At 40.6% G+C, this 21,394-nt stretch overlaps 2 protein-coding genes across 2 annotated transcripts in view; one reads left to right on the top strand and one right to left on the bottom strand.

Annotated features, from left to right (window-relative positions):
* Positions 1-362: 362 nt before the first annotated feature.
* Positions 363-8,995, top strand: PPIC (peptidylprolyl isomerase C). The gene is made up of 5 exons (XM_086479177.1): positions 363-485; positions 4,782-4,895; positions 5,364-5,457; positions 7,063-7,247; positions 8,665-8,995. Exons 1-5 carry the CDS (start codon positions 378-380, stop codon positions 8,791-8,793), a joined length of 630 nt encoding a protein of 209 aa, XP_086335303.1. The 5' UTR covers positions 363-377; the 3' UTR covers positions 8,794-8,995.
* A 2,830-nt stretch (positions 8,996-11,825) lies between these two features.
* SNX24 (sorting nexin 24) overlaps positions 11,826-21,394 on the bottom strand; it is a 90,684-nt gene continuing 81,115 nt past the window's right edge. The window contains exons 4-7 of the mRNA XM_086480494.1: positions 18,774-18,868; positions 17,614-17,646; positions 16,622-16,686; positions 11,826-11,896 (exon numbers count right to left, since the gene is read on the bottom strand). Coding sequence (XP_086336620.1) covers positions 11,826-11,896; positions 16,622-16,686; positions 17,614-17,646; positions 18,774-18,868 — 264 coding nt within the window. The remainder of the gene's footprint in view (positions 11,897-16,621; positions 16,687-17,613; positions 17,647-18,773; positions 18,869-21,394) is intronic.

Here is a 21,394-nt window from a genome sequence, read left to right as displayed (position 1 = left end):
TTTGGCCAGACTGAGCCCCCGAGAAGGCCACACGGCGTGTCGGCGTGTGCCCCCCTCGCAAGGACCGGGCACTGTGACCCCCTCCGGCATCTGTAACCACCCCAGACCCAGCCAGGGGTCCGGGGCTCACCCTAGCAGCCCGCCGTACCCAAGAAGCAGGAGAACCCGCTCAGAAGAACGCCGCGGGCTCTGAGGGCAGGCCCCTCTCCCCACTGCCGCCCCACTGGCGCGCTCCCCCCGCCTCCCCCCAAGCGAAGGGGGGCCAGCAGCGGCCGCACTTCGGCCGGTGCCCGCTCCCCCGACAGCCCCCCCGCCACACGGCGCGGGAGGAGCCGCCCGGCGGCGGGCGCAGGCGCCGCAGCGCTCGTCTCCGCGCCATGGCCCGTGGGGGGCCGGTGGCGGTCCTCGGCGCCGTTGCTTGCCTTTGCTTCCTGGCCCCGGCGGCTGAGGGCTTCAAGAAGAGGGGACCTAGCGTGACGGCCAAGGTGACTCTCGCCCGCGGGCGGGACGGCTCCACCGACCGGGAAGCCGCCCCGGCCTGGGGGAGGTCGGGATCGGTCGGTCGTGAGGGGGCCGCGGCGGGTCCTCAGCGGGCTCCCGGCGCGGGTGTGTTCCCTGCCAGCTCCGCGCCCGTTGTCGGCGGTTGCGGAGAGGGTGGGGGCGGCCTGGCTGCCTTTTGGCCCGGTGTTACAGCGCGGAGTTGGTCCCTCTCCGGCTCGCTCCGTCCCGGGCCGGATTCCGGGCAGAAGGGAGGCCCCTGCGAGGCCGGGTTTGGGGAGGGCTTGGGCAAATGCTGTTACTTTCCCGTTTCATAAGTATTTGGTGCGGAGTTTTTTAACCCCTTTAGGCATGCCCTGTTTCTGTAGGTGCTGACACACCTCAAACTTCCAGTTAGCGAAGCCTGCCTCAGGCTTACAGAAGTGGTAGCTTTAGAATCCGTAGTTACGCCCTAGCTTCAGCGGTCCCTGCCGTTGCCGTGGGCGGCCGGGGACTGCGGGGTGCTGCTCTCAGCAGAGGGGTTTTCACCACGCCGGGGCTCGGGTGTGCCGTGCTTATCTTTTGGCCGCTGCCTTTGCTGAAACCTCTGGCGTTGTGAGCTGTCGTTTTATTGCCCCCTTGTTTCCCGCTGCCTCGTCCTTCCAGCCCGCGACAGGCCCGGGCCCCTGAGGCTGTTATTAAAGCCTCGCCCTGGCCGTCTGCTGCAGAGCGTGCTGCCAGCCAGGCTGCGGGCCGGGAGCCGGCGTGCCTCGGTGTCGCGAGTCCCCTTCGTCGGCAGGACTGGGTTTGCGCCAGAGTCACAGGCGGTAATCATAGATGGCACTGCCCCAGAGACAGAGTTGCGGGCCATGCCACCTGGCAGCAGGAGGAGGATGCGCCTGGCTATTGCAACATGCCACCATCTCTTTCCAAAAGTTTTTGCTGGTGCAGGAGGTGGGATGTCTAGTCTGGCTTTGGTTAAAGCCAGGATTAGGTGTTTCTGCCCCCAAGTACCTTTCCACCGACACTCAAGAGTGAGTGCCATGTTCCTGGTGAACGATGCCGGCACTCATGGAAGAGTGACAGGGCAGGGGCAAGCTGCTGCTTCTGGCACAGCCTCAGCTTCCTGAGCCTCTGCACTTCATTGCCACCATTGTCTGTAACTGTCTACTGTTGCATTGCCATGGACTTCTAGTCCATGAACTTGATTTTTTTTGAGGGGGTGTAAATCCCATACACTTTGGCCTCCAGATCATCTTCTGGCAATATATTCGTTTAATTATGCAAAAGTACTTTGCTTCTTTGGACCTTCTGCCTAGGATTTCATTTTATGCTCTTTCCTGATTTGTACTTTGTGGGACAATAGAGAATTGCAGCTGTCGATTTACCTTGTCCAAGGCAGTCATAACTTTACAGAGCTCATCAGATCACACCAGTTTTCTCTCTTCCAGCTTGCACAGTTTTATTTTGTGTTTCTTCATATAAAAGGTATTTCAGGTCTTTAAGCATCTGTGCTGCCCTTTTCTGTACCTTTTTTAGGTTGGTTTTGTCATTCTGCAGTAGAGAAGCCAGAATTACATGTGGCACTCAGAGTATGAATGCACAGTAAAGATTTACACTGTGGCATAATTATGCCCATTTGTTGTTGTTACCCATTTTTAATTATTTTTAACATTCATTTTCCTTCTCAGACCTTCACAAGCCCAAAGCCAACTTTTCATCAAACTGCTCAGGGTGACTCCAGATGTCTTTCCTGAGTGGCAGCTGATTTAGGACCCCTTGTTGTGACTGTATAGTCCTCTTCCACATGCAGTATTTTACATTTGTCAGGAGTTCATTTATCATTATATTACCTAGTCTCTAGGAGTCATGAGATCGTTCTTTCACAGTCAACTTTTTTATTTTTCCCTGAATAATTGATTATTCTTGGCCATTTTTTCATTTTGATATATACCATCTTGTGTAAATTATATATGAATATGTTCATGAAACCCAGTCACTCTTTTTCATTTCAATCTTGAAATACTTAACTGCAAATTGTAAATAAAATACTTATATAAATAAGACTGAAAAAGAGTAATATTTATTTTCTTTGAGAGTTTTTGGTGAAGAATCTGGCCATGTGTTTTGTTGAGATTTGAGACAGCAGTATTGACCAGCTCACTAGTGTCTTCATGCTTTTTGACTTTCCAGCAAAGTTGAGGAGAAAGAATCATAGAACAGTTTCAGTTGGAAGAGACCTTCAAGATCATCGAGTCCAGCCTTTGTCCCAGCTCTACCAACACCACTAAACCATGTCCCTAAGTACAACATTTACACCTCCAGGGATGGTGACTCCACCACCTTCCTGGGCAGCCTGTTCCAATGCCTGACAACCCCTTCAGAAAAGAAATTCTTCCTAATATCCAGCCAGAACCTCCCCTGGTGCAGCTTAAGGCCATTTCCCCTTGTTCTGTCGCTTGTTACTAGAGAGAACAGACCAACACCCACCTCACTACAGCTTCCTTTCAGGTAGTTGTCGAGAGCGATAAGGTCTCCCCTCAGCCTCCTCTTCTCCAGGGTAAACAGGCCCAGTTCCCTCAGCCGCTCCTCATATGAGACATGCTCCAAATCCTTCTCTATGCAAAAATGGCATCCAGCGCTACCAAGTATTTTTGCATTTGATTTCCTGGCCAGAAATATGCACAGACGTCTTATGGGATGCATAGTTAGGAAGTGCAGAACTTTTCCAAAAAGCAACAAGCGTGTGGCACGGGTATGTGGAGTGGTAATGGGAAGCCGGGAACTTACTGTTTATTCATAAATGCAGAATAAGCCAAAGCAGCGCTTTTTGGAAGTGCTGGGTTTGGTACTTAGGCGAGCAGCTCTGCCTTCTGGTTGGGTTAGGCTTATAATGTGTGAGGGACTTGTCTCCATGTGCTTTGTCAAAGTGTTTGATGTTACTACTGTCTGGGGTCATTGCTTGGTAGCCTCAGTTGTGTTACCTGTATATGCTTACATATTTCAGGCAGTACTCCTACGAGGACAACAATTGCAGGCAAAGTAAGGTGCGTTTAGAAAACAGAGGCAGGCAATACCCCTTACCTAGATAACTCTGGTGGCAAAATTTGGAGAGATATGTTCATAAAAATGTTAAGCAGTTAGTGAAAGTGTGCTGTTAACGCTTTGGGATCCACGCATCTAAGTAGTATGGTATTTGGTGCCAGGTGCCAAGGAAATGAATGAGGTATATCAAAAGGAATTCTGTTTATAAAGCTTTTATAGTGTTAGCCAAAAGTTCAACAGTCAAAACCACATGGAAGATCAAGAAACAGTAGAAATGTTTAGTAGGAGAGTGTGAAAGTGTCATTCACATTCGAAAGACTGTAGTCATTTATTATCATTATTGGACTAATCTCTTAGCGTTGCAGACAAGTAATATTTGGTCAGGTGCCACAAGGAACAGCAAATACCACATCATAGGAATACACATTGTTGCTTCCTAGAAGTTGTAATAGTCTTTATGTAACTTTTTCAAAACTTCAAAATGCCTCATTTCCTGACAGCTGTTCCTATTTTCAGTAATTGTCGGAACATTTTTGCACGTTCAAATATGCATTCATATATTCTGAACTATATTAAAATGCTTTATAACTCATTTGCCTTTTTAAAGTTGCTTTTTAGCAACATCTTTGTTGAAGCTTTTAGGCAAACAGATGAATAATGTAGCCTGGTAATTTCCCTTATCAGGTTTGAATTCACATTTAGGAAGGCGACTCCTTGCTTGAGATGTAGGATTTCCTTCTCACTGTTTGTCAATTTCATGAAATTTAGGCTGTCACCTATACTGAATCACATACATACTAGTTCCTACAACAGTGAAGATTATGAATGGATAGCAAACTATTGTTTGTGGGGAGTGTCAGTACTTTAGTTGCACGTTATTGTTCATCACACTGGAGTAGCATTGTTGTTCCTCCTTACTTTCATATTTCATCTTTTCCATACAGCTTTAAAACATGCACGTCTGGGAAAAATCTTCTTGAACACTGCCTTCAAACTTGTGATACAGCAGGCTCAGTGAGCCTTTAAAAACAGTAAGAATCAAAATGTATAGTCACGAGTTCTCAAACAGTTTTTTGCGTAATCTGATTTTGATAGCTCTGAAAGGATTTTTCTTAAACAGCACCCTCAGGAATTGAAGGATACTGTTATATATTAGACCAGCCAGAAGCCGTTTCTTACCACATTACGCTTTCAAAAGCTTGGCCTTTTTATTGTGCTCATGTTTGTATCACTTTTGTTCTCTTCACAAAAATGTTCAGGTGTTCTTTGATGTGAAGATTGGAGACAAAGATGTTGGCAGAATTGTAATTGGATTGTTTGGAAAAGTTGTCCCAAAGACTGTGGAGAACTTCATTGTGCTGGCAACTGGAGAAGTACGTTTGCGGTTTTCTTCCACAGTGTACTCAAGTTTTAACTGGGAAGTAAATATTTGTTTAATGCTGTTTCAATTGTGAACTGTTGATCTTAATTCAGTGGAGCCTATGCGAGAGTGCCATACCCGAGGCTGTGCACTGGTGTGTGTTTTCTCAGGTTCTTGGAGCTTGGTTCACAAGATGTAATTATGAGATGCTGGATATCGCCACCACAGTCTGTCCCTGCCATGCAGATCTAGCATGTAGAGGTACTGTGGTCAGATACCAGTCAAATAAAGACAGTGGCTTTGATCACCTGAATAATACCAGCTTTGTGGCAGTGCTGTCCAGCTGCATTCACCTGCATCTCAGTTTAATTTGTTTCTTGCCAGTATTTGTCTCTGGTGGTGGTATATTCTGTGAAACATTCCATATGACTGTATAGAACTGGATGTTACGTTCATTTAAAGAATTATTTCATTTTCTTAGAGAGGATATGGATACAAAGGAAGTAAATTTCATCGTGTGATCAAAGACTTCATGATACAAGGAGGAGACTTTACAGCTGGAGATGGATCAGGAGGTAACATGCTTAGTGTCTTCCAGGTTCCCTTTCCTTTCTTCAAATGTCTGCTGAAAAGATGGGCAAACCAGCATATTCCCTCATTCCTTCAGCTCACATAAATGAAAAAAAAACACACTTGTTTTAGAGCATCTGGTACTTTTCCAGGCATCTTGGAACATGAGCTGCAATTATTTGGATTACCTGATTATAAGTATCTGTAGAGCTTCCTTTGTCCTCAATTTTTGCAGATAGCTCTTTTCTGTCTGTGACTTGTCCCCGTTCAAGAAGCATGGCTTTGCATGGAGCCACATGACCAGCTGAGCTGTCTCCAAGAGATGGATGTCTCCACCCTTCCCCTGCTCTGGCTTTGTGACAGCGCTCCTTCCCCGAGGCACTCATTGATTGCATGTATACGTGAACCAGTTCAAGTCATCCAGCAGAAAACTAATCCGTGATGAAACAGTGAAAGCATGTAGAGGGAAGACAGGTAGGGAAGGAGTAGGCCATCCTCTCTGCCCGCAGCTCAGCCAGTTCTGTGGAACCACCTGAAATGTGCTGTGAGAGGGGATTTAGAAACCGGGGTAGAGAAATTAGAAAATGAGGGTCATGTTCTCTCCCCTTTTTCTCTTACTAAATTTAAAACCATAAACTTACTGGTGGTGTGAGTTCTGCCTGTGTGTGTATCACTTCTCCCTCCTGAGCCTCTAGAAGACCAGTCCACTAAGGAGGGCAATCCCAGTGCAGCATCTCCTGCATTGCATGCATTCTGGCTTCTGATTTCTTCTCTTCCTTTACACGTACATTCTTCACGTGCTACAATTTGAACTGTCTGCATACAATGTCAGTGATTTCACTGCTGGGACAGACTGGAAAACACACATTCCTTTTCCTTGCAGCAAACAATGGGGAAGGCTAAAATACCAAAGACACTCTCTTAGCATTGAAGGTAGGCAGTGTTTCTTTGACTGCTAATACTGTTTATTGGGATAGTATCTGGCAGTGTTGGTAGCAGTGTCCTCATTGTGCTCAGCATTCTACGAATGAAGAATGAGACAGACAGCCTTCTCTTTTCAAAGTGATGGTGGTTTAAACATGACTCAAATGTTTTCTCTTCTGAACTATTTTAGAAACATCAAAATCCCTGTGTAATGATTGTGCAAATCCACATCGAGTCTTTTAGGCTAACTTCCATTTGGTCTTCATATATTTCTAAACATGTCTTATTAGGAGGAAAAATTGTAAAAGTAAAGACTAAAATTCTCACAAAACACAGCAACCTTATTTTTAATGGCCATAATTACGCAATTTAAATTTGTCGAACAGGGTGAAGTATACTATTATTCTGTGGTGTATGTAAGCAGGACCTTGGAAGTTACTGAGCTTGCTTGTGAAATTCAAAGGATAAAGCATCATCAGCTTTAAATATTCTCACCTTATGTGTGGTATTTTAGCTTATCTTTTTCTTTGCACACAAAATGCTTTTAATTATGGAATCAGACAGTGATGTTGCTGTGCTTACTCAAACAATGAATCTTCAAGTCCTGAATTTATACTTTTAGGAGGCGGGGAGTTGTTTGAATTTATTTTTCTTTTCAAAGTTTGCTTTCTTATTTTGTGTCATAGGAAGAAGCATCTATGGAGAAAAGTTCCCAGATGAGAACTTCAAGCTGAAACACTATGGAATTGGATGGGTTAGCATGGCTAATTCGGGCCCAGACACAAACGGATCCCAGTTCTTCATCAGTGTGACAAAGCCTTCCTGGTTAGATGGAAAACATGTAGTATTTGGCAAAGTCCTTGATGGAATGGTAAGCTAAAAGTAGTGGCAAGATTAGTCCAAAAAAACATGGACAAATTCTGCCACATTATAACTGTGTTAGTGTAACGTACACTGTTGTGGTTCAAAACAATTGAGTATTTATCTAATATGTACATAGTAGAAAACAATTCTGAAGAGGCTGGAGCTGGACGATTTAGAACTGAAATAGCAAATGGTGACTGCAGAAATGGAAACTTAAATCATGCCTTTGGCTTTCACAGCTCTTGTTTCAGACCACTAACCACTGAAATCAACACTGACACCTTTGCAGATTGCAAATGGAATAAGTTCAAGTCCTCCTTTCACTAACACTGTTAGCTGTGAAATAATTGTATTTCTATAGGCTAAAAATATAATTCTGTAGCACATGCTAGCTATGGGTAACACTTTCATTGCTACAGCTTTTAGAAGCATATGAATGTAAAGTATACAAACACGTATATTGAGATCTGTTTGTTTAAAAAGAAAAAAATTCTAGTTAATTCCCTCCAACTGTTCACAGCCGCAAAACTGATCAAAGGCCAAATAGAATTTAAGTTTAAAAATGGTACTTCCAACTGGTTGTACTTTTAGTAGTGTACTTTTCCTTCTAAGTTACTCTATTTAATCTGTGTTTTGAAATTAATGGCAGAGTCATGAACTGCTGCACTGACCAGTTCTTTGAGGAGTATGAAAATGTCATCAGTACACTTGCCCCCGACTCCCACATTCATAAGAATTTGATTCTTGTGAGCTGCAGTAATAGCTGAACATTTTGGAGCACAGACTTAGATTAAGTTTTAGTTTAGTTAGACTAATGGACAAATATCTAAAGCGAAACAGTCAGTACTCCTAACTGAATTTTGTCCTTTAAAAATACCACTTTAATTAGTTGCCTAGTGTGAGGCTGGTAGTTTACCTGTAGCTGTCTGGAGGGCATGGTACCACACTTAGAACATATGTGTGTGTGTGTGTTATACTGAAGGTAAAAGCAGTCATCAGATTTCTTGAAGCACAGTTATGCTATACAATTAGAAAAATAATTACTGCTCATCCTTTCTGATCTCTGGATTCATATTCTGCTTATAGGCTACAGACAGACCCTGTATGTGCTAGGCTGATCAGATGAAAGGGTATTTTCAGTTGCCCCTTCGTAATATTTTTGTTGGCTGAAGGTTTTTGTAGAAGGGCAAACAGCCTTCTATGTGCTTGTCAACTTTGTGTTGGTTGCAGAGTGGTACAGCTGTTAATGTGGGGAAAAAAAAAAGCATGTGGTAATTGAACAGGGTAAAGGTCTTTGTTCAGGAGTTGCTTAGTAAGTAGTAATGCTAGGAGCAGGTAGCTGTTTACCTGGTACCAGACTTGAGCCACTGGAGTTTCCTTGGCTAAACTGAACTTTTTTTTTTTTTTTTTTTTTTTTTTAACAGTCTGTGGTGCACTCGATAGAACTCCAGCAGACAGATGAACACGACCGGCCTCTTCAAGACTGTGTGATTGTGAACAGTGGCAAAATAGCTGTAAAAGAACCATTTGTAGTTGATGTAGGTGACTGGTGAGACTAACAGTCAGATGGGAAGTAAAACTTAATAACTTTTCTTTAAGGCCTGGTTTTGACCAATCTTGACTATCCCTCGGGTTTCTTCTCAAAACATGTAAGGCTATATTTAGACAATACTTATCATTTGCCAAATACAGAAAAGATACAACAATTTCTATAACAACTTAGTGGAGCTGTCACTCCTTGAAATTCAAGACATAGCCCCCTAAATCCTAGATCTTGCAAAAAAAGTCTTTCATGAAAAATTTTAGAAGTAGTACTATTTTTTTCAAGGTTTGAAATTCAGTCATTTTGTTCTCTTTGAATTTTTTGCAATATTTCTTTCCATCTTTTCAACTGAAAATACTATTTTCTGTAACAGTAACAGCATTTTTAAAAATGAAAAAAAAAGCAATATACAGAAGTGTTTTGAATAAATAAACTTTGATTTAAAAGAAATACTTAGTGAAAAGCTTTTTTTATATCCCCCCCTCCCTTTTTTTTTTTTTCTCACCTCAGTTGATTCTGCAAAATATACAGGGGGTGCTGCTTTCCAGGAAATGAGGTTATAAGGTTAGAGCAGAGATGGTAAATTTCTCTAATCTTAACGTGTCGTAAAGTCCCTGCTGTCTTTCAAAAAACCCACAGTATTCAGATACAATTCTGAATTGTAGATACAAGGAAGAACAGTTCTGTCTGTTGTTAAATAGCATTGTCCATTAGAAACTGATTAAAACAGAAGAGGCCTTTACAGCACAGTGAATTTTGTAACACCTAGCTACTGTTAGTTATGACAGAGTTCAAATGCTTTTTCTTGCAGTTTTGCTGTATGTCAGAGATGCACCTTTAGGTTCTTTATTTTTATAAATGACTCTTGACAGCTTAACTGGTAGCTTTTAAACAAGGTCAGCATAAGCTACCACTTAGAGGCTGGTGTGTTTGTTAACGTTCTTTAGTGAGTTACATAGTACTCCACAGGAAAGAGATGTGAATTTTTTCTCTTGAGTTTTGAGTGTTTTAGAACTCAAGATCGAAGAGCCGATGCCAAGATCTGGGGAGGTATTCATCCACCTGCTCAGTGGGCAGCAGCGCACCACAGATCTTTGTGGTGACTAGTTTCCTGAAGGTGGTCTTGGAGCCCATGTGAGATATCCAGACTTGGAAGTGGTGCAGGGGAAGAGTGAGTACTACAGCACAGAGCTTGCAGGTACCTACTGGCACCCCCTTGCAAGGAAGCCCTGCTGTAGGCAGGGATTTGCCGCAGGTCCTCCTGACACACGTCATTTATAGTTTCAGGTGTGCTTCTGCTGGTTCACTATCCACAGCTCTGGGGTCTCTCCTGAGAGTAAATACTGACAACTTCTTTTGGAGACCTGTGAAAGGATTACTGTCCTTCTCTTTAAAACAGAACTAGAGGAGAACTTGTCGAGGGCCTCTAAATTTGCTAGTACTAGGCAGTCAGACTTCCATTTCACCCCTCTTAATTTTTCTCTCTACTAACTGTTTAAAGTAAAATTCTCTGAAAAGCAGCACTGGGAAGCAGCGTTAGGAAGTAAGAGCAAGAATGCGTCAGACTCCCTTGCCCAAATAGCTTTCCACTAGTAGCTGAAAGCTTTCCTGGAGACTGATCCCATAGACAGTGTAGAGAGTTTGGCTACCTGAACAAGGGCTGCAGTCACAGCCCTGCCGTTTAAACAAATCCCAGCTTTTCACCATCCCCAGGCAGCTTCAGAACAATTTATTAGTGAGCAGGAGGCAACCGGTGTGTCTCCAGGATCAGACTTCTGTTCGTGTGTAGTGTTGCCATTACTGCTTTTGTGGAGCCCTGCCTTCCGGTGATGAGCCCAGTGACTTACTGGCTGTTCAACTACACTGAATTTTTGCACCCAAGACATACATTTTATAAGCTTATCATGTTCAGATAGCATGGTGCTGAGAGCTTTCAATGAGCAGATGCCCAGGTATTTTCTCTTGCTCCATATGGACATATCTGTGAGACCCATCTCTGGTGACACAAGCTCGGAGAAATGTGTTCTTTGAATAGAAATGCACAAAAAATACACTGAAGCAGTACATTCATGTTATAGTAATTTATATTGTAATGTCCAGTAGCACACATACAAATTTCCAGTTAAATCTTAACAAACACATATATATATATATGTGTGTATAAATATATATGTATCAGTTTTAGTTTATCAATTTAACTACTTAATCGTATTCTTGCTTTAGCTTACTACAAAGTTGTATGCTCTGTGACTTCTAAAATGTTAAGACATGGAATACACTCTGCAAGTTGACGTGAAGAGTAAACATACACACAGAAGATTAGATGCCATAACTGAATGGAGATGAAGAAATGCCATGCAAAATCTCCTGGTAGATAAAATCATTTCAACTGAAATCTAGAAAATTTCCTGAGAGCTGTGTATTTCAGAATGTGGAAGCAAGTTTTCCAATAGAAACTCTCCATACACCTGCCTCAGCTCTTTTCCAACCTGATATTAAGGAGCAGATTCAAAATAATTTAAGAAAAATAAACAAAATACTTCAAGTTGCTTTCAATTTCTTCTTGTTTTAATTTCTTTTTTTTTTTTTTTTTTTTTTTTTGGCAATTTCTCACACACTGTCTTCAGTGCCAGCACTTTTAATCCATCCACTGCCAGCAATGGGTAGTGTGCTGCGAAAAATCCTGGTGCAAAAAGGTTTAATGTAATTTATGATAGAAATTATAGAAATAATTAGTAAATCTTTCGATTATTTTCAAAGGTTAGTGTAATTCAGTGTATGACTTTCAGCTTTTAGTGTTAAATAGAGCATGTCAATATAGACAAGGTATAAATAACTTCAATGCTGTTGTTTCCATATCTTCCTTTTTTAAAAGCAGCAATTGTAGTGACATTATTTAAAAAGATACAATGCTTGAACTTAAACTGAGATTGTGCCTTTTGCTTATGAGCGTAATTTTCACATCACAGAACTTTATTCCTGTTAATTCCATTAAACATGACTCAGAGACTTGCTTCAGCTTCTTCTAGCCACGCGTCACTTCTACCTGGGCAGTAAATGAGGATAAAATATTCCATGTAGAATGCCCTCTATAACTACGTTTGGAAAGTCATCTGGAAAAAAAAAAAAAAAAGGAAAAAAAACTTGCTTTCTTATCTATGTTAGCACAATACAAATGTTTTTGTGAAACTTAACTAGGTAAGGCCTCATATAGTTTGGGTTACTGCATCACTCAACTGTTTATGTATGTTGGGGATGTGCTATTAGTAATGCTGTTTCAGCACTAAAGCCACTTTAGCGTAGCACTGGGCGCTGCATGAATGCGCTGCCAGATTTGTAGCTTATTGATTTCAAGGGATGTTCTAATACTTAATGCTGCTAGGCTCCAGCTCTTTATCTGAATCTTTTCTCACAAGGAAGATGGATTACACTGGCGATTCAATTTCTAACAAAATCTCAATATACTTGAAGAAATTCCAAGATTGCTACTGGGAATACTTCAAAGCTGTTTATCCATTGTGGTTTACAGCAGCGTTTAGCCTGAGAAGACTCGAGGATGCCTGTACAATCAGAGACGATTATTTGAGGCAGGAAAATTTCAGACTGTCTAATCAACACAAAACGTCCCGTGTTACAAAAAGTCATCCCATAATATCTGAAGGAAAAAACCCCACTATGTTCTTACCGAAGACGCAGAGGAAACTGGCACGTAGTTTTCATGTTAAATTTAGCATGAAAGAATTGACCGATAGAATACAGTAATAGATCCATGCAGAGGGATGGCAGGATATAAATTACTGAAGTGAAAATATTTTTCAAACGCGCCAACTCCTGTATTTTTAATGAAGGGTTTGCTTAAATCACTGGGCGTTAAGAGTTAAGAAATCAGAAATTTCCGATCACATCTTAGGATCTTAAAATTGCTAGTACACTAGGAAATTGATTTGTCTAGAACAACAGACTATTTCTGATACAGAACTTTCCACACTAATCAAATCTTTCCTCTACCTGTCAGCTTACATGATACTCAAAAAGGGGAGATGCAACTTTTATAAAAATCATTAGGTACTTGATAAATTAGATCACCTAATGTGGGTGGGAATTAGGTTTTGTCCCTAATTCTTTTGCTGAAGTCATTTTGGAGGTAAAAATATTGAGCAAAAAGTAGATTTGGACTCAGTAAGAAGAAAAAAAATCCTTATTAACTTAAAGGTGTTACCTCATAGGTATTAATAAGGTGATTCCAGCGTATTAAAGATGTTACAAACAGATATTCTAGGGTGTTTTAACGAACTGCAACCTCTGCCATAAACAATACAAGCATAATTCTCCCCAACTTCTCATAGTAAGTCATCATTATAAATTACTTGTTAGTGTTTTGAATCCAATAATGATTCGTCAAGTCCTGCAAGCTCAGCTATCCCAAATCACCCTGGCAGAATAACCCTGTGCTGTTGTCATTAATGTTATTAAAAATAGACTCGTAAGGGCAATCTGATGCTTTCCTTCCAAATGAAATGCTGCAGTTCCAGAAACCAGTTTTTACTGGTTCTTCTGTAACACACAGTATATTTAGGAAAATGAGTATTGACTAAAAAAATGATAGAACTTTACAGCAGCAGATTAACTGTGAGGCTTTGTTGCTTTAAAAAATCAAGCATATTAATTTAAGTTAAATGTATAAATACACCGAAGCACAGTCTTGCAGATCTATGACACTAACATGGCTTAAAGAATCATCAGAACAATTTTCAAACAAGTGACAGCAAATCTGAGATTCCATTTTTTAGCTTCTGGGGTATCATTTTCAATTTGCAGCATTTTAGATTTTTCTTCAAAATAGTACATAATTCTTTTTTTCCCCATCCCCTTAAAAAGAAGTGTCCGCCTTACTCAAAAAGTGATGTGCTCATGCACTCAGACTTCTTAGATATATCATGAAAAAACTAAGTCTGAAAATCAATGAGGTTTGTAACTGTGAATCTTATTTTTGGAAAGTTTTCTTGCAACTCAACAATGCTTAAAGTCCAGTAATTAGAATAATGGCAAGACTGTATTTTATAAAGACAACTAACTGTGCAATGAGGGGGAAAAAACCCTGTTCCTTGAGTATTATGTTCCAGAAACAACTATTTATTTCATTAAAAACCCACAAATACACAGTTTCCTATTTTATGGGAAGATGTTAACACAGGCAGTCCTGTATCCGGGACAGACTAACTCCATTTCTGATCCAAACAACTGTCACAGTTCACCTTCTTCAAAGAATACATACGATGAATAGTTACTTGCTAATGGACGCTTACTTTTGGTCATAGTTTGAACAACCTTGGCTGCTTTTTACAAAGGAATCAGAGTCCATCAAAGTAACAACTGATCTGAGAAAGAAAATTTTAGACAGCTCATCTATATTTTCCCTGTGCTCCAAACTAAAATCAAAGAAGAATTAAAGGTGATGGTAGCTGTGTAAAAAATTGTTTTTGTCTAACAAGACCTGAGTCAACTAGTAGAGCCTCTAGACTTACGACTTGGTTTTCATCTTCCTTTTTTAAACTACAACTCCCATTCTAATTTGTGTTTTAATTCATTAAGTAAATAATAACTTGCAAATGAATTTGGTGTTCTAGGATCTTCAGATAGAAAGAATATTCACTTGCCACATGAAATTCTAAATCTTGTGTGTCAAGGCCAAAAAATGCCTTGGCAAAAGCCTGAAAATGAAAAGTCCTTTGTTTCAGATGGCATTAACTTAATATTTAAACACGTCACACATTAGAAGGGGCTTTTATCTTAACCCAAGTAAAGTGCTAAAAGAGTGGTTACAAAATTCATTATCAAGTTCCTAATGATTTCAAGAAAAGGAGGCTTAGCCTTACTTGGAGTACACATTAGGGAAGGAATATAAATACCATCACAGAACTGCAAAATTTTGAATAGAAGTCTTAGAGCAAAACCTCACATGTGGGCTGGAAGCATTAAGCACCATCTTCATTCATTCTTCAGGATGATTGTACATGAAACCCATTTTCTCTCTCAGGAATGGTATGGAATTAAATGATGTTCATAATTTACACCCTGCTCTCAAGGAATCCAAGTTTGCAATTAAGAGGAGCATTAAACAGTAGATTAAGACATGCAATGCAGGCCACACTAAATATTAGTATAGGCAGCATCTGGACCAACTTTTAGACGGAGGTAACTGTGGGTGCTTCTGCATTACTGTTGTCACTTGGGTCAGGAGTGACCTCGTGAAGTGACCATCTGCCCTTACTGTGCTTTGGTTCAGTGACGTGATTTGCACTCCAGCCTCAAATGGCCATTCAGTCCACGTGACCAGCCTGGCGCTAAATCAAAGTAAAAAATAAACGACCCTGTAATGTGTTTTCTAATGTGGACCCCGGTCACACAGGACCTCTGCACTCACTGTTTCACTCTAGAACTACAATTTCAAGTTCAGTAAGACTCCATAGGGCCAATACTGTTGGGCCACTACTAGCCAGAGTGGGCATTACCTGCCAGAGAGACTATTTAACCCTCTCAAAATACGTAAGCCTAGTCCCTACAGTTTTGAAAAACAGCTTGAAAAAAACAGAATCACAGAATAGCTGCAGCTGGAAGATGACTGGCGGTCATCTAGTCCAGCCCCCTGCTAAAGCATGGACCCCTACAGCCAGTTGCCCAGGACCACGTCCAGATGGCTTCCGAGTGTCTCCAAGGAATAGACTTGAAGACTGCACCACCTCTCTGGGCTACCTGTGCCAGGGCTCAATCACCCTCACAGTGACAAAATGTTTCCTGACGTTTCTGATGTCCTTGTCCTGCCAGTGGGCACCACTAAAAAAAGCCTGGCTTTGTCTTCTTTACACTCTCCCTTCAGGTATTTATGTACATCTTGAGAAAATCTCAAGGAAGTACACTTAATTGGCTAAGAAACTACAAGCAAACAAGTGTTGTTCCTAAATCTACTCTTAAACATTTCATGATTTTCAAGGCAGCTCAAGAACCTGACTCTTGATTTCAACACAGTATTTTGTAAAATAAAACAAAATGTCACATTAAAAATATGGATTCTTAATTTCCAGCTCTGGGAGAAAATTCTCCCTTGAAAGCATATTACATTTTTAATATAAAATTTAGTAGAAGTAACAGTTCAAACAAGTAAAATGACAAAACCAGGAGGAACACACTACTAAAAATAGTATATTTTTTTCCTGCACACATTTAATTTAAGACAGAGGGTCTTAAACTTCTCTGAATTAATAATGCAAAGAACTTTTTATTAAAAAAAAAGGTTTATAACAAGCTATTTCAAACACTCTTTTGAACCATGTATTAAGAGATGAAGACTAAAATGTCCTGTGAAACACATCAATTATATTTAGAGTATATACTTTTTTTTCCCCCCTAAAGAGCTCTAGAGGTTATAAATGATAATAGTAATAATCCAAATGGAAATACAAACATGCCCACAGTAGATCGACTGGTGTTTACGGAAAAAGCACTTACAAAGGACTGGACCTCTAAATTCAAATCCTTCAGGCAAAACAGCCCAAAGGGTCAACAACAAGAAAAGCAAAGCAATGTTCTTCGCCTTTTGACTTGAATTCTCGGTAGGTTTGTCTGAGAGAACAATTGGGGGTAAAAATTCCACCCTTTTATAAATCACCCACCCCACTTAGTGTTTTAATGGTTTCTTACACAAGAACTATTGTTTTATTGGCAGGTTATTAGATTTTGCACCAGTGTCATTTGACTAGGCCAGTATTAATAATAATGTGGTTTATGCGGTGCAGGCTCAGATCAGTAAAGCGCTGTTAACAGATGACAGGTTTGATTACCGTTGGCTTTAGGCAAGACATATGGATCCCTTAGGAACAGCAGCACAGGCTGGTGGGACAGTTTGCTGGAAAGGTCAAGAACAGGGATGTCAGTATCAAGGGACAGCAAACAGAATATTCTACAAACTAGCTTTGATAAAGTGAGGTGGTCGAGCCACGCAGGAGCCACACCGGTGCCTTTCTGCACACCAGCGCTGACAAAAAAACCAGGCAGGCTCCATCTCCTGGGAGCAAAGCTCCGCTCTCCTCAGCCACACAGTGAAACCGTCAATGTGAAGCTGGAGGTGAAGGGGCTGCATCCAGGAGGGGTGGCTTGCAGCTGACTTCAAGACCTCCTGATCCTGCTCAGCTCCCTGGCACGTGGGGTAATGCAGGCTACAAGATCACCTACAACCAGGCTCCACAGTCTCTAACTCTTCAGGCCACCAAAGAGACTCAAAATTTCACATTATTCCAGCTCACAAAGCAGTTGCTGTACACCTCACCCATGGACCGAGAGTCCTTGGGAGCCCCTCACAGGGCTATCTCCCACCATGGTCACAGTACAGACATCCTCCCCCAGCCAGCGCCAGCCCTCTCCGCTCTGCTCTGTACATACACGTGCCAAGTAGTGCAACCAGATAACATACAAAGCTCTATCAAATGCATATGGGAGAACCCAAACCTCTGATTCCTTCTGCTTAATCTTCTTGCTATGGCAAATACACTTCAATGTCTAAAAAACATTCCCAGAAATATTTCAGAGCTAGCAGTATTCCATTAGGGTTTTGTAAGGAGTTTCTCAATACAAGCATAAGGATGTTCAATTCACACTACAAATGGATGGATCTTGCACAGCTGATGAAACTAGCCATAATATTTAACAAACACATCTAACTGTAATGCTAAACTACCGCTGTTTCGTCAGCTGCAAGGAACAAATACAGTAAATGCCAATAATTTCAAGTAGTTTATTAATCTGGTGTCCTAGAAAGAGTACCTAGAAAACTCACCTTGATTCTTCAGATTCTGTTTCATCAAAAGATCTGCAAGTAAAGTGAGAGGAAACTTGAGTTACAACAAACTTAACTCTACAATAAAAAAAAAAACCCAAACAAATCCTTTAAGAACCACCAAAGGGAGCAAACTTTTTTTGGTCAGTAGCTGCATAATGCAGTGTGATGCGATGAATGTGGGAGATAGTAACATTTTACAACAACCACTATTTGGAAATGACAGAATCCATTTTACTGTAACAGATTCACAAGCCTATCTATCTATCCAAAAAGTGATGGGATACAGTCGGTATTAGCTGCTGTCATTAACTACAAGTCTGTTAGCTTCTGAATCACCCTAGACACCACCCTGGGCCATAGACACCTCCAAGTGTAAGAGGGTCCTCAAAACTATCTCCACTTTTTTTTTCAGCTTGCCTTCTCTCCACTGCAGATCCACACCACCTTCTCCAATTCGGAAAAGAGCTACGCAGCTTTTTGGGGAACATGTTCTGGTAATGCGACTGGACTATCAACTACACCAGCTTGCACAGCAGAAGAAATTATTCTCCCTACAAAGCTTACAGCTGCAGATAGCATCAGAGCTTCCATTTACACTGTTTTGGGTATTTCTTTAGTCATTATACTTGTCATACTAAGATTCTCTTCACCCACCCTGATCAAGAACCCTTCCCAGGGGAAGGGCAATGGGGCCATTGAGGTAGATGTCATCAGAAAGGTGACAGACACCACTTTTAAACACACAGAAGGAGATCATAAAATGAGCACAGAATGTACTTCTGTTTTGTGCAGATACTATGACCATAAAACATATGCAAACGCTTTCTATGCAACTTTAGTGAGTGTTTACGAATATCTTACATCTCAGTAGATACTTCAGGATCTATGAGAAAATCTCTTTTTTGTCATCTAAACTCTTCTTTGCTTTCCAAGAATATTACATTAAACCTCGCTTCTGTCTTTGAACAGGCTGGATTTATTTTTTATTTATCCACTTTTTGAGGATGTATAAACATACTTAACGTGAACCTAATGCCCATTTATTTTATAGCATTAGAGCTGGCAGTAAGACCATTTAAAGTCAGTGGAATCGCACCAGCACTGAGTGGATATGGGCCTTTTGGCCTCCATGTATTTTCCAGTAAATGAGAGCTTACCCACAGCTTTCTGCTTTTGGCAAGGTAGGTACATGGCGAACGTTCAGGAAATCAAGAAATATTTTAGGGAGCTCTTCATTTTCTAAAATGACCGTCTGTAAACAAAAAAAAAGGCACAACAGAAACCCAGGACTTTTTAATATTTTAGCTATTGCACACTTTTATTCAAGCTACCAAAGCATTTCCCACTTGCAACACTTTTCAATTCTCCATTTTTTTTATACCTATTTTGGAGTGCTTCATTTCAATAGGAAAACCACAGTTCTCAATGAATCACATATAAATACATTGAGCTTATGCTACTACATTCTTTTTCACCTGCCATCACTGGTGCCAAGCTAGACGCCTCTCAAGCAAAGATGTCTGATTCTGGAAGTTATTGGCACACTCATTTGTGAATGAAATTCTGTTTATTTAAAACACAAAATAGAGCAGCTAAAGCTCAATGCTTCCATGTTCACCTCACAGAAGACTCCTGTCTGGCACATCAGTGGAAAAAGGAAGTCTCCACTTTGTGCAATTCTATTAATGCATGCCTTGGTAAATCCCAACAAGGGAAATTTTGCTTGGCTTGACAGATCAGCTTGTAACATACTCCTTACATCTGTGCTGTGACTCCTAATGACAAAGGTCTAACCAAAGAGCCGCAGGCTAGACCTGCCACATTCTTCCACAGCAATGACATAATGGCTGGGCTCCACCCTCCTTTGTTTTTCCACTGATGAGATGATTTACAACTTTCAGTAAATTAATTACAAGTACACTTCAAAATATGTAGCAAATGAATGAGATGCTTAAGTGCATGTTCATTGTGAAAGAATGACTTTTAAAGGAAACAACAGACATCCGACAGTTTCACAGAAGCAGACCAAAAATCATTGTTGCTCTTTAATTTTCACGAGGCAAACTAAACAGTTCATAAATCCAACCAATATCTCACCTGAAAGATCAAGCCCCTGTTTATTTACTGTTCATGCTGCCATACATTCTAATAACACACATACTTCATCTGCAAATGAAAGCCACAAGCTCTTCCCTAAAAAACTTTCCTTCATAAAGACCTGATCTGGAGTGAATGTATGCACGGAAGAAACTTAACTTCACCAGACTTATAAATAAAATGACTTGTACAAGTAAAGCTATCCAGGTCCATCCTGTTCATTTTCACATCCTAGAGAAGAAACAAGACTGTTGATGGGAAGAAACACTGCTCTGCTCACATTCAGGAGGTAACCTATTCCTGCATGTGTATTCTTTTACATCACATTATCGCTAGGCAGTCGCAATGGTTGGAAGAGACATCTAGAGGTCATCTAGATTTTATAGCAGGTTTTATAGCAAATGGTTTGGTTACTTGTCTAATGAAAACCCAGTTAGTGTAAAAATTACATAAGCTGTGCATAGACTTAAAGAGAGATATCTTTATTTTCAAATGTGTTTTTGAGAACTGATTCTTTTTTTTATGTTACATTTGCAAATCTGAATTCAGTCTATGTTTCTTCAACAGCTGAGGCCATCACTAACAAGCTTAAAAACAAGAAGAGAGAAAAATGCATCTTTTGAACATTTCTGTTGTAGATTTTAACAGATGTAACAAATAGCGAGGTCTGAAATGCTGGCAAGTGTTAAGCCTTTCAGTTCACCTCTACATGAAGATGCTGCATTAAAAAATGCCACTTCATTTGCATTCTGCAAAATCAGCACTCTGCGGCTGCAAAATTTATCCTGTTCTGCATTCAGGTTATGCACAGAAGGAGGGGTGGAGGTGGATGCATATTCAGAGGGTGTGTGAACTGCATACTAATGCATATGATTTGCTCAAATAAAAGCGTCTTACTAATTATATGCAATGAAGAACTGCAAAAAGTTGTATAAAGATGTTTAAGGGCATCCAGTGCTTACATGCAACCTCATACTTACAAGTCCTGACAGCTTTTTCCAGAAGTTGAGCTGCCTGCTGAGGCTGCTGAACAGAACAGTGATTGTCAGGGAAGAAGAGAAGGACACATCACTATATAAAAGGAAAACTCCTGACAGCTCTTACAAACCCATTTGTTTCTCCTTCCATTCACTCCAGATTAATATTTCATTCTGCTTCTTTTAGGTTTTTTTCATGATATGCATCAAGTCAACCCAAGCCCACAAATCCTGCCTCAAACAAATATATTTCACAAAAAGATGTAAGCAAATAGCATCTGTTTCAGTGTGTTAATCTATATAGTTTGTTAACTCTCAATAACTCTACTTTGGTGATCAATAAACTTGAAAATGTAGAATTTGCAGAGAAGCAAAGGCAATTTTGCACTGCACTGTATTTTGGATGCTACCTCTGTTGATCGGGAATTTTGTCATTTCCAGAATTTTAAGGGAGCAATGACTGTATTGAACAAAGGAAGATTTTTCAACTGGTGTAACGTAATGTGACATGCATTTTAAGGAATCAGAAGATAAATGAAGGTAGAAGTTAATTACACTAATACCTTACTATCTTCTGGCTTGACTTCATTGCCTTCAATACAAAACAGTGCCAGTCCATAATCCAGCCATTTAATATGCATGGTAGAAACCAAAGGAAAAGAGAAAAAAAACCTGGAAACAACCATAAAAAACAACCTCAGCCA

This window comes from Leptosomus discolor, chromosome Z, assembly GCF_034619465.1.
Source record: "Leptosomus discolor isolate bLepDis1 chromosome Z, bLepDis1.hap2, whole genome shotgun sequence".
NCBI classification, from domain to species: Eukaryota; Metazoa; Chordata; class Aves; order Leptosomiformes; family Leptosomidae; genus Leptosomus; species Leptosomus discolor.
This window is presented reverse-complemented; position numbering and strand designations above follow the sequence as displayed.

Bases quoted from the DNA above. Each gene is read 5' to 3' on its own strand.
- PPIC (XM_086479177.1), top strand. From the start codon at position 378: ATGGCCCGTGGGGGGCCGGTGGCGGTCCTCGGCGCCGTTGCTTGCCTT. The intron at 5,458-7,062 runs GTAACATGCTTA...TTTGTGTCATAG, and splicing joins AGCTGGAGATGGATCAGGAG to GAAGAAGCATCTATGGAGAA. The intron at 7,248-8,664 runs GTAAGCTAAAAG...TTTTTTTAACAG, and splicing joins GCAAAGTCCTTGATGGAATG to TCTGTGGTGCACTCGATAGA.